This window comes from Lytechinus pictus, chromosome 1, assembly GCF_037042905.1.
Source record: "Lytechinus pictus isolate F3 Inbred chromosome 1, Lp3.0, whole genome shotgun sequence".
In the NCBI taxonomy this organism is placed as follows: domain Eukaryota; kingdom Metazoa; phylum Echinodermata; class Echinoidea; order Temnopleuroida; family Toxopneustidae; genus Lytechinus; species Lytechinus pictus.
In genome coordinates this window covers 11,048,114-11,061,780 of record NC_087245.1, presented here as the reverse complement: position 1 = coordinate 11,061,780, position 13,667 = coordinate 11,048,114, and the positions used below count along the sequence as shown (strand labels likewise).

The 13,667-nt window shown below is 36.5% G+C and overlaps 1 protein-coding gene across 2 annotated transcripts in view; it reads left to right on the top strand.

Annotated features, from left to right (window-relative positions):
- The window catches only part of LOC135153396 (uncharacterized), a 35,178-nt gene that overhangs the window by 3,415 nt on the left and 18,096 nt on the right, over nt 1-13,667 (top strand). For both annotated transcript variants that reach the window (XM_064095915.1, XM_064095914.1), the window contains 18 exons: nt 74-433; nt 1,855-1,968; nt 2,192-2,545; nt 2,681-2,864; nt 3,353-3,630; nt 3,859-4,004; nt 4,673-4,835; nt 6,096-6,209; nt 6,596-6,709; nt 6,944-7,297; nt 7,438-7,621; nt 8,111-8,388; nt 8,619-8,764; nt 9,434-9,596; nt 10,862-10,975; nt 11,361-11,474; nt 11,709-12,062; nt 12,201-12,384. In XM_064095915.1, coding sequence (XP_063951985.1) covers nt 74-433; nt 1,855-1,968; nt 2,192-2,545; nt 2,681-2,864; nt 3,353-3,630; nt 3,859-4,004; nt 4,673-4,835; nt 6,096-6,209; nt 6,596-6,709; nt 6,944-7,297; nt 7,438-7,621; nt 8,111-8,388; nt 8,619-8,764; nt 9,434-9,596; nt 10,862-10,975; nt 11,361-11,474; nt 11,709-12,062; nt 12,201-12,384 — 3,718 coding nt within the window. The remainder of the gene's footprint in view (nt 1-73; nt 434-1,854; nt 1,969-2,191; nt 2,546-2,680; nt 2,865-3,352; nt 3,631-3,858; nt 4,005-4,672; nt 4,836-6,095; nt 6,210-6,595; nt 6,710-6,943; nt 7,298-7,437; nt 7,622-8,110; nt 8,389-8,618; nt 8,765-9,433; nt 9,597-10,861; nt 10,976-11,360; nt 11,475-11,708; nt 12,063-12,200; nt 12,385-13,667) is intronic.

Below are 13,667 nucleotides of genomic sequence, written 5' to 3'. Positions count from 1 at the left end.
AATTATTTCATTTATGAGCCATCTGATGTATTAATATTAACGAAACTGAAAATTTCTTTCATTCATCTTTTAGATGCAGTAAATGGGAGTGAAGTCAGCACATTTGGCTACGACGAATCTTTGACCATTGTTTCACCTAGTTATCCGAATAAATATCCAAACGATATGAACCTACAATGGCTTGTTTCTGGACCAGTTGACTACCAAATAGTGGCTTTCTTCCACGCCTTTAATCTAGAATCCGGACATGACTTCCTCATAGTCGGTTCTGGGTTGGATCCGGGGATCCAGTCATCGCAGTTATTCAAATTATCCGGCTCGTCATTACCTGAAGAAGTTATTTCTGATAATAATGAAATGTGGCTCAACTTTACATCAGACAGCTCAAATAGATGGACTGGATTTTGGATTGAAATCAAGGTCTATGAAGCTGGTATGTTCAATTAATGGATGTTTGACTTTGATAATTTAATATACCGTATGAACAAGCCATTTGAGCAAATTGAATTTCAGTCTCAACATATTTAATACCTAATTCCCACTTTCACGATTCGTCCGACGATTGAACGGGGATCTTAATCGTTGAATAGTAGTAATCGTATCAGATCTTATCAGATCAGTCACGGCAGTCGTAATGATCGCAGAAAAAAATCTTTAATGAATTTGCGTAAACCGTAAAGTTGGTAAAATATTTTTATCATATTGGATGGCTCACAACGGAATTCCAGAAATATTCCAAGAGTCTGGGCAAATATTCCACGAATTGCAGATGAGTGGAATATTGGCCATAACGAGTGGAATATTTTTGATATTCCATGAAAGCCATCCAATATAATTATTATCATGTATCCCACCCCTGGCTATAAAAGGGGGGGGGGTATTTGATTAAACAAGTCATATTACTTATCACATAATGGCATCATCACTTCATAAGATCAAATTTGGTCGTTGACATGCGACTTGCATGTAGTTCATTATGACGTAATCGAGTGTAGTTGTGCTCTACGCTCTGCAACGCATTGCTGTCATTGTTGTACGCGTTGTATATTTCACGCATGCGCACAATACTTTTGAATATTTTTATTATACAAACAATGTTTGTTTACGAGTGCAATGGACAGAATACATTGAGGCGTAGCCGAGTTGAATGGATCATTCCATTTCATCTTTCATTGAATGAAGTATTCTGTCCATTACACGAATGGAAATAACATTCATCATTTGGTTTATATGACACCTAAAAAGATTCTTTTTCATATGAAGTTCATGAATTTTGATGCAAAATATGCAAGCTCGGTCTTTTGATTGTCGCGTACATACAACTTGCGCGCTGCAAACACGAGTGGTTTTACATACCGTGTTTACACTTAATCGGCATTTGAATCGGCTCGCGGTTCTGAACCGCGAGCCGATTCAGCATCGGCTTTTTCATAGCGTGTAAACGCGAGCAACTTGAATCGGCTCGCGGTTCAGAACCGGCAATTTGCACCACCAAAGTAGTAGGTTCTGAACCGCGAGCCGATGCAGAATCGGCTTTTTTACTACGTGTAAACAGAAAGCCGATTCTGCACCGGCAATTTGTGCGCATTTCAATTACTTTACCATTGTGACGTAATTGTAAGCGCACTGATCCAGCGTTGTCTTTATTATGACGTATATTGTAGGTATGCGTACCATTTCAGGTTTTTGCATCGGCTCGCGGTTCTGAACCGCGAGCTGTAACAACGTGTAAACGCAATCCAAATGCCGATTCTGCATCGGCATTTGGTTCAGAACCAATTGCCGATTAAGTGTAAACACGGTATCGATTGTATAGATATAATTCCGTTCATTGATATGTTCTTTCCACAAAAGATAATCCTACTGATGATTGTGACTTCGTGTGCGGAGATGGGACCTGTTTGAAATCTGATGATGTATGTAATGGTAAAAACGACTGCTCGGATTTCTCTGACGAAGATTTATGTCGTAAGTATGAATATTAAATAATCTAAAATTGCTGTTGCTACCATTATTTTTCATAATGAAAGGCAATAGATCCCAGATCGTATCTAGAAATGTTGGGTAATTAATATCAGGCTGTTCCTGAAGAATATCGTCCCACCATAATGCTCAAATTCATTTTGGATATTATGTTGATTGAAGCATCTGCTGTTGTTTAACTTTCCACCGTTCTCTCTTTCATGTGTAGCTGAGTGTAGCGATCTTCAATATTCAACCTGTGAAGCAGTACTCTCCTACGATCGGACTTACTTCCCAAACCCATCAGCCCAAGACCGTGATACTGCAATCAGTTTGATTGAAGGAACGAGCATCATGGAAGAATGCCATGAAGACTTTCTGCTTCTCTTTTGTGGTATGCTTTTTGCTGACTGTCCCCATGGAGGTCCTTCTAGACGCCCTTGTAAGGCACTCTGTGAGGAAGTCACAGATGCATGTCGAGTATCTTACACCATATTGATGGATAAAGACTGGCCCATTGATTGCAATCAATTAAGTGATGAAGGGAATGTTGAAGAGACATACTGTAATGGCGGAGAAGGGGGTAAGTAGAAAGTGTCATGCTTAATTAAGTACTTTCACTTCAAATGAAGCGTGTTTGAAATCATGACCTCCAGCTGCATTGATTACGTCTTCTATCAACTATATTAAGACATTGACTTTTTTAATTGTTTTACAGATTTAACGAATGAAGCTACATGTGGTACCCGACCCGCTGTTGATGATTACCACTCTAGAATAGTTGGAGGAGTTGATGCTGATCTAGGGGAATTCCCTTGGATTGCTACTGTTCAAATGGGAGGTTTCTTTTGTGGTGGTACGTTGATTAGTAACCAATGGGTCTTGACTGCAGCTCACTGCGCGTAAGTATTTCCCTGTGGTTTTCTGGTATTGTAGGGTAATAAACCTGTGCAGCGGTACCTAGTAATGGTTCATTAACTTTAATTTCAATTACCACCTTTTCAATTTTACCTTGCGTTTCAGCGTGGTTTAACTCAAATATTTCCTGACCTTATACTATTCGTGACTTGAATTTTGCTAATGTTTAATATTTGACTGATGTATACATCCATCTTCCACTACTAGAAGCTAGTTTAGGGTTGACAAGGGGTGTGTGGACTCGGAACCTGATTATTCGTTTGGAACCACAACTATATATCTTTCTGCACCTTTAAGTCATCTTATTCATCTCAAATGCGTTCCGATATACGTAATCGGATCCTAGGTCTTGCCCTCTTGTTAATAAGGGACTCTATCAACAGCCGTCACATGGTAGACCTGTGTAACTCGCATTCATATTCATACTCGAACACCACTGTGAATGTATGCCATTTTTATTCTTAAACTACAGAGAAGGAATGGTAGCCAGTGATTTCACCATCACCCTCGGAATTCGCCATTTGTCTGATAACCATGAGCATAAGGAGGTGAGAGGTGCTGACGACGTCATCATGCATCCAAATTACGGCGCTATTAATGGAATAGCAAATGATATTGCACTTCTTCATCTATCCGAACCTGTTGAATTCACTGATTATGTAAGACCAGCTTGTCTAGCTACTCTTCAAAACGAGACGATGGCGTACAGTCGATGTTGGATCGCAGGATGGGGAACGACGTACTTTGGAGGTAACGTAATTATAGCAAATGAATTTCTAATGTGTTTCATCGGGCTGCATTTGTTCGACATACAGTTATGATTAAACATTTTATAGGTTTTCTTTTTCCCAACTCATTAATTTGCCTTCTAAAGGCTGAAAAGAGAAAAAAATTGTTGTATGATTAAAAATGAACTTCACCATATTAATTCAAATGCAAGTGATTCTTTAAATCCTTTTCCTTTTCTGTTTTTTTCAGCTGGTTCAGTGTCATACGACCTTCAAAAGGCACTTGTTCATCTTATTAGCGACAACACCTGTAGTTCTCTGTACAGTCAGTACAATATTGTAGAAGAAGCAGAATTATGCGCTGGTTACATTGAAGGCGGTGTAGATTCTTGTCAGGTAAGACTTTTTATTATCAATATTTCTTATTGTAGAATGACATTCTGATGTGCATTAGACATTGGTTCTGTTACGAACCCTGCTGTTCAATTGGCCAGCAGGGTTTCTAACAGAACCAATGTGTAATATATCAGAATGTCATTCCACAATAAGAAATATTGGAATATCTTTCACAATGTTTCGTTAAAGCTTTGAATTGCTTGAGGTTAGCAGAGCATAAAGTAATGAAAAATATTGTTTTATTTTATACTTTTAATCTTGGATGCTAATGATGGGATGAGTCTTTCCTGTTCTTCCCTTCCTTATTACTTTACTCTACTTTATCATTTTGCTCTTCAGACTTTCGTTTCAGTGACTCTATAGAGATAAAACCATAAAGACTGAGGGATCTATCATTTCCCCTGACGCATAGTTGTTTTTATTAATTGACTTTTTTATTCACACTTTTTGTGCTTTCTAATAGTTGTCATGTGGATATCAGGATAATAAAGATTTTCTCAGACAAAATAAAATTTTGATTTGAAAATGGAGATGCTGATGTATTATATAATTTTTTTGTTCCAAAACTAGAAGTTTTTCGTTTTTTTCTGAAACAAGGTAAATGTATATTCATTTTTTTTCCACTCATAGTCCTTAGCCTTTTCAACAAATATTTTCCATAAAAACAGGGCGACAGTGGAGGGCCGTTAACTTGTGAGGGTTCTGATGGTCGTTGGCATCTGGTAGGATCTACGAGTTGGGGGATCGGATGTGCTGAGCCAAATTACCCAGGAGTTTATGCCAGGATTTCAAAATACACAGAGTGGATTAAGGATACCATGGGTTTTGAGGGTAAGGTTGTCGGTTCTTGATTACAATGGAGAGAAGAAAATACATTTTATTAGCCACTGCTCCTGGCCTCCTTAGCCTTCATCATTGTCGCAGCAATTTGTTCCTTTGGGAAGAAACGGTTTTCTGATGTGATTCATGATTTATAAAGGGCTAAGTGCGTAGCTAAATGTTTACAATATTCAATAGCTGCAATTCAAAGATTACAAAGAAAATATATTTTAGTGTCGACCACAGGTTCAACATTTTCTGTAAATGGATGAGGGTGGGGGGTGTCATTAAAACTGTTACCGTAAGCTATAAGATGAAAGTGAAACAAATGTACATTCATCATTACAAATAATTTCAAATGTGCAGTAATTACTCCTGCTCATTATCAGAAGTCTAAAGTGCTTTACAATAATGAAGAGCAATAAACCCGACTTCAGCAATTATTGCAAAATATCTGTTAGCCCTAAGTTTTCATTGTGATTTTGCCGTTTATTATATAGTTTACTCATGGGATATGATATATAAATTTCTTTCTTCTAGTAAACTGGTATAAATAGGACATTTACCAACACTTTTATAATACATTGAATCTGAGAAAGTCAAGTATAAGGACGGTAGACCAGATTTGCGTAAAAATCCTTTAGGTCAATGTAAATAATCTCGAAGGTTTTGACAATAATGAAAAACAAAGTATTCTCTTTGACTGAATTAATTGCGGTATATGTCACAGTCACATATATTGAACATTCTAAATCGGAACAATCAAGAAAAATGAAAAAAGAGAGAAAGGGGATATCAAAAAAATCAGTCGATGTATAAAAAGAAGAAGTTGAAAAAGGAGGAGCGTCACTAAGAAAGATGTCTTCGTGATGCATTTCTACAGTATAAATAAAGACGATAAATGTTTTATAATGTTACTAGCATAACTTAAAATCATAAGCATTTATTATACAGCTAACAAGACTTTATACAAAGCACGATAGAAAAAGAAAATAAGGGAAAACTTTGGATTGACGTGGATTGAACTAGCGTGGTCATAATTGCGCTATTTAAACTTGCAAAGTGTGAAGTGTAATTACTTATGTCTATGGTAAAACTAAGTATAAAAAACGTGTACTCCTTAAATTTCTAAACTTAGAACATTTCGAAAGGGGTGAAAGTCACCCAGTTTTGATACCTTATAAAGATCTAAGAAGGAAAAGGGGAATGTTTCGAGTAAAAGAAAAAGGCCCTCATTTTATACAATGAGCATTTTATTGTATTTCATGATAGATAATCCTGCTGATGAATGTTACTTCACTTGCGGAGACGGGACCTGTTTGGAATCTGATGATGTATGCAATGGTGTAAATGACTGTGCAGACTCATCCGACGAAAATTCATGTCGTAAGTTGAGACAATAAATGGAAACATTTATCGTTGTATAGTCATAGATTATAATTTGTAGAAAAAGTAATAATGATATTTCAGTATTTTTTTTTTACTTTACTCTTTCACAAATATTTTGAAGAGTAGGATATTCATCGGAACATTGATTTTTTTTCTGTCCAATATAAAACCAACATAAAAGGATTTCTGATTTTCTTGATAACCATTAAGATACCTTTAAACTTCTATGAATATTAATGCCCTAAATAACACTTCTGAGAAGCAGTTAATGGTGTGCTTTAGCCAAACAAATCGTCAATTAACCAAATGAACAATGATTCTGTTGGAAAATTTTCATATCTTATTGGATTTACCAATGTTTACCAATTCATATTTCACATCAGATGATTCTACCGATGAATGTTACTTCACTTGCGGAGATGGGACGTGTTTGGAATCCGATGATGTATGCAATGGTGAAAATGATTGTGCCGACTTTTCCGACGAAGATTTATGTCGTAAGTTGAACAATGACACTCACTGATTTATTTACAATACCACTTGTTGTTAATTCCAATGTACTTCGTAATACAGCAATATCGATTTCTTTCATCGGTCTTTCATCTTAGTCTTCCCACAAGAACATGAATCATCTTGTAAACGGGGGAACAGAAGAACATTGTATCATATGCCGAATTTTCATAGAAAAACGTAAAAGAAGATCGCATAATGATTCTCTTATCTTTGTACAGCCCAATGCAGTGATATCAATTTCTCACGATGTGAAGCAGTACTCTCCTACGATTGGACTTACTTCCCAAACCCATCAGCCCAAGACCGTGATACTGCAATCAGTTTGCTCGAAGAAACAACCATCGTGGAAGAATGTCATGAAGACTTTCTGCTTCTCTTGTGTGGTATGCTTTTTGCTGACTGTCCCCATGGAGGTCCTTCAAGACGCCCTTGTAAGGCACTCTGTGAGGAAGTCACAGATGCATGTCGAGTATCTTACACCATATTGATGGATAAAGACTGGCCCATTGATTGCAACCAATTAAGTGATGAAGGGAATGTTGAAGAGACATACTGTAATGGCGGAGAAGGAGGTAAGAAGAAAATGTCATGCTTGAATAAGTACTGTCACTAATTCAGATGAAGATGTGTTTGAAATCACTACCTCCAGCAGTTATAGGCCTTCTTTGTCCAGCTATATTAAGGCATTTTAATTTTTCTTATTATACTACAGATTTAACGAATGAAGCTACATGCGGTACCCGTCCAGCTATTGATGATTACAACTCTAGAATAGTTGGAGGAGTTGATGCTGATCTAGGGGAATTCCCTTGGATCGCTACTGTTCAAATGGGAGGTTACTTTTGTGGTGGTACGTTGATTAGTAACCAATGGATCTTGACTGCAGCTCACTGCGCGTAAGTATTTGCCAGTGATTTATTTGGTAGAGTAGGGTAATAAACCTGTGCAGCGGTACCTAGTAACGGTTTATTAACTTTAATTTCAATTACCATCTTTTCAATTTTACCTTGCGTTTCAGCGTGGTTTAACTCAAATATTTCCTGACCTTATACTATTCGTGACTTGAATTTTGCTAATCTTTAATATTTGACTGATGTATACATCCATCTTCCACTACTAGAAGCTAGGTTAGGGTAGACAAGGGGTGTGTGGACTCGGAACCTGATTATTCGTTTGGAACCACAACTATATATCTTTCTGCACCTTTAAGTCATCTTATTCATCCCAAATGCGTTCCGATATACGTAATCGGATCCTAGGTCTTACCCTCTTGTTAATAAGGGACTCGATCAACAGCCATCACATGGTAGACCTGTGTAACTCGCATTCATATTCATACTCGAACACCACCGTGAATGTATGCCATTTTTATTCTTAAACTACAGAGAAGGAATGGTAGCCAGTGATTTCACCATCACCCTCGGAATTCGCCATTTGTCTGATAACCATGATCATAAGGAGGTGAGAGGTGCTGACGACGTCATCATGCATCCAAATTACGGCGCTATTAATGGAATAGCAAATGATATTGCACTTCTTCATCTATCCGAACCTGTTGAATTCACTGATTATGTAAGACCAGCTTGTCTAGCTACTCTTCAAAACGAGACGATGGCGTACAGTCGATGTTGGATCGCAGGATGGGGAACGACGTACTTTGGAGGTAACGTAATTATAGCAAATGAATTTCTAATGTGTTTCATCTGGCTGCATTTGTTCGACATACAGTTATGATTAAACATTTTATAGATTATCTTTTTCCCAACTCATTAATTTGCCTTCTAAAGGCTGAAAAGAGAAAAAAAATTGTTGTATGATTAAAAATGAACTTCACCATATTAATTCAAATGCAAGTGATTCTTTAAATCCTTTTCCTTTTCTGTTTTTTTTCAGCTGGTTCAGTTTCATACGACCTTCAAAAGGCACTTGTTCATCTTATTAGCGACAACACCTGTAGTTCTCTGTACAGTCAGTACAATATTGTAGAAGAAGCAGAATTATGCGCTGGTTACATTGAAGGCGGTGTAGATTCTTGTCAGGTAAGACTTTTTATTATCAATATTTCTTATTGTAGAATGACATTCTGATGTGCATTAGACATTGGTTCTGTTACGAACCCTGCTGTTCAATTGGCCAGCAGGGTTTCTAACAGAACCAGTGTGTAAAACATATCAGAATGTCATTCCACAATAAGAAATATTGGAATATCTTTCACAATGTTTCGTTAAAGCTTCGAATTGCTTGAGGTTAGCAGAGCATAAAGTAATGAAAAATATTGTTTTATTTTATATTTTTAATTTTGGATGCTAATGATGGGATGAGTCTTTCCTGTTCTTCCCTTCTTTATTACTTTACTCTTCTTTTCATTTTGCTCTTCAGACTTTCGTTTCAGTGACTCTATAGAGATAAAAACCATAAGGACTGAGGGATCTATCATTTCCCCTGACGCGTAGTTGTTTTTATTAATTGCTTTTTTTATTCACACTTTTTGTGCTTTCTAATAGTTGTCATGTGGATATCAGGATAATAAATATTTTCTCAGAAAAAATAAAATTTTGATTTGAAAATTGAGATTCTGATGTATTATATAATTTTTTTGTTCCAAAACTAGAAGTTTTTCGTTTTTTTCTGAAACAAGGTAAATGTATATTCATTTTTTTCCACTCATAGTCCTTAGCCTTTTCAACAAATATTTTCCATTAAAACAGGGCGACAGTGGAGGACCGTTAACTTGTGAGGGTTCTGATGGTCGTTGGCATCTGGTAGGATCTACGAGTTGGGGGATCGGATGTGCTGAGCCAAATTACCCAGGAGTTTATGCCAGGATTTCACAATACACTGACTGGATCATGGATACCATGGGTTTTGAGGGTAAGATTGTCGGTTCTTGATTACAATGGAGAGAAGAAAATACATTTTATTAGCCACTGCTCCTGGCCTCCTTAGCCTTCATCATTGTCGCAGCAATTTGTTCCTTTGGGAAGAAACGGTTTTCTGATGTGATTCATGATTTATAAAGGGCTAAGTGCGTAGCTAAATGTTTACAAAATTCAATAGCTGCAATTCAACGATTACAAAGAAAATATATTTTAGTGTCGACCACAGGTTCAACATTTTCTGTAAATGGATGAGGGTGGAGGGTGTCATTAAAACTGTTACTGTTAAGCTATAAGATGAAAGTGAAACAAATATACATTCATCATTACAAATAATTTCAAATGTGCAGTAATTACTCGTGCTCATTATCAGAAGTCTAAAGTGCTTTACAATAATGAAGCGCAATAAACCCGACTTCAGCAATTATTGCTAAATATCTGTTAGCCCTAAGTTTTCATTGTGATTTTGCCGTTTATTATATAGTTTACTCATGGGATATGATATATAAATTTCTTTCTTCTAGTAAACTGGTATAAATAGGACATTTACCAACACTTTTATAATACATTGAATCTGAGAAAGTCAAGTATAAGGACGGTAGACCAGATTTGCGTAAAAATCCTTTACGTCAATGTAAATAATCTCGAAGGTTTTGACAATTATAAAAAACAAAGTATTCTCTTTGACTGAATTAATTGCGGTATATGTCATAGTCACATATATTGAACATTCTAAATCGGAACAATCAAAATAAATGAAAAAAGAGAGAAATGGGATATAAAAAAAATCAGTCGATGTATAAAAAGAAGAAGTTGAAAAAGGAGGAGCGTTACTAAGAAAGATGTCTTCGTGATGCATTTCTACAGTATAAATAAAGACGAGAAATGTTTTATAATGTTACTAGCATAACTTAAAATCATAAGCATTTATTATACAGCTCACAAGACTTTATACAAAGCAAGATAGAAAAAGAAAATAAGGGAAAACTTTGGATTGACGTGGATTGAACTAGCGTGGTCATAGTTTCGCTATTTAAACTTGCAAAGTGTGAAGTGTAATTAATTATGTCTATTGTAAACCTAAGTATAAAAAACGTGTACTCCATAATTTTCTAAACTTAGAACATTTTGAAAGGGGTGAAAGTCACCCAGTTTTGATACCTTATAAAGACCTATCTAAGAAGGAAAAGGGGAATGTTTCGAGTAAAAGAAAAAGGCCCTCATTTTATACAATGAGCATTTTATTGTATTTCATGATAGATAATCCTGCTGATGAATGTTACTTCACTTGCGGAGACGGGACCTGTTTGGAATCTGATGATGTATGCAATGGTGTAAATGACTGTGCAGACTCATCCGACGAAAATTCATGTCGTAAGTTGAGACAATAAATGGAAACATTTATCGTTGTAGTCATAGATTATAATTTGTAGAAAAAGTAATAATGATATTTCAGTATTTTTTTTTTACTTTACTCTTTCACAAATATTTTGAAGAGTAGGATATTCATCGGAACATTGATTTTTTTTTCTGTCCAATATAAAACCAACATAAAAGGATTTCTGATTTTCTTGATAACCATTAAGATACCTTTAAACTTCTATGAATATTAATGCCCTAAATAACACTTCTGAGAAGCAGTTAATGGTGTGCTTTAGCCAAACAAATCGTCAATTAACCAAATGAACAATGATTGTGTTGGAAAATTTTTATATCTTATTGGATTTACCAATGTTTACCAATTCATATTTCACATCAGATGATTCTACCGATGAATGTTACTTCACTTGCGGAGATGGGACGTGTTTGGAATCCGATGATGTATGCAATGGTGAAAATGATTGTGCCGACTTTTCCGACGAAGATTTATGTCGTAAGTTGAACAATGACACTCACTGATTTATTTACAATACCACTTGTTGTTAATTCCAATGTACTTCGTAATACAGCAATATCGATTTCTTTCATCGGTCTTTCATCTTAGTCTTCCCACAAGAACATGAATCATCTTGTAAACGGGGGAACAGAAGAACATTGTATCATATGCCGAATTTTCATAGAAAAACGTAAAAGAAGATCGCATAATGATTCTCTTATCTTTGTACAGCCCAATGCAGTGATATCAATTTCTCACGATGTGAAGCAGTACTCTCCTACGATCGGACTTACTTCCCAAACCCATCAGCCCAAGACCGTGATACTGCAATCAGTTTGCTCGAAGAAACAACCATCGTGGAAGAATGTCATGAAGACTTTCTGCTTCTCTTGTGTGGTATGCTTTTTGCTGACTGTCCCCATGGAGGTCCTTCAAGACGCCCTTGTAAGGCACTCTGTGAGGAAGTCACAGATGCATGTCGAGTATCTTACACCATATTGATGGATAAAGACTGGCCCATTGATTGCAACCAATTAAGTGATGAAGGGAATGTTGAAGAGACCTACTGTAATGGTGGAGAAGGAGGTAAGAAGAAAATATTTTGCTTGAATAAGTACTTTCACTTCAGATGAAGACGTGTTTGAAATCACTACCTCCAGCAGTTATAAGGCCTTCTTTGTCCAGCTATATTGAGGCATTTTAATTTTTCTTATTATACTACAGATTTAACGAATGAAGCTACATGCGGTACCCGTCCAGCTATTGATGATTACAACTCTAGAATAGTTGGAGGAGTTGATGCTGATCTAGGGGAATTCCCTTGGATCGCTACTGTTCAAATGGGAGGTTACTTTTGTGGTGGTACGTTGATTAGTAACCAATGGATCTTGACTGCAGCTCACTGCGCGTAAGTATTTGCCAGTGATTTATTTGGTAGAGTAGGGTAATAAACCTGTGCAGCGGTACCTAGTGACGGTTTATTAACTTTGATTTCAACGAACACATTGACCATCTCACGTTGTGTTTCAGCGTGGTTCAACTCAAAGATTTCCTGACCTAAAATATTATTCGTGACTTGAATCTTGAATATTTGAATGCACACATTCATTTTCCATAAGAAGGTAGATTGGTGGACACGATGGATGTGGGGATGTTTTATTGCCTTCATATTTTTCTTTAGTTATATGAATTCCAAGCACTATGAGGATGTTTGTTAGAGTCTTGACGGAGGGAATATTTTCAAGTAGGACTATATGATACGTACCTTCTCTACGATTATATGAATAAGGAATGGTAATTTTCTGTACCCGTCTCTGTTTAATTCTGAGGAGAAATCCCAGTTGAAATATGTGTCGTGTTGCATTAATTAATGTACCATTTGGATGTACTATTCTCCCCTTCCTCTCGATTCATTTGGAGGTATGTACACTCTAATCTTATGTTTTTTTCAGCAAAATAATTCTTCATTCATTTTTTTTATTATGTCAGTATCTGGTATCCCATTCAAGACCCACCTAGCTCTTCGTAAGTTCTTCCATCTGAGGGAGCTGAAACCCCCGAGTTGCTAAATTCTCTTTTTCTTCATTTTGTTATCTCTGTACCAAATCAAAACATTCTTTTTAACCAATCGCGGAAGTAGTTTACGTTACACCATGTGTAAAGTCCTTTGAGGGTCTGAGATTAGAAAAGTGGATAGAAATGCACGTTAATGGGAAAGGCAAGAAAGTCGAGGTTTAAAAGTACAGTATTCTTTTCGAAATGAGTGTAGTTCTTAAAAGGACTGTAAACCAGGAGTGGAAAGCTGAGAGGTGACAGAAGGCTGGCTTGAGTCGGCGAAAAGAGAAATAGCAGGTGCTCCACTTCCACGATTGTCCAAACCACCATGCAGACCTTCAAAAATCATCTGATTCTTTCCAACATACCCGATGACTACGAATACACTGCATTCCCCACTCATATTTCATTATATTCAACTGACTGTAAAACATATCTATTTCTGAAATTTCCCGCATTACTTTCTTGGTAATTTTCCACATGAGCAGGTCTTGAGAGATGACACAGCTTTGCCGCACTCCTCCAAGTGCCATCTGCATATCTTGATTGGTTTATATTCTGAACACCAATTGTAATACGTTTAAAGATCTGATATTTCTCACATTACCATCTGATTGGTGAATTCGAACATGTGTG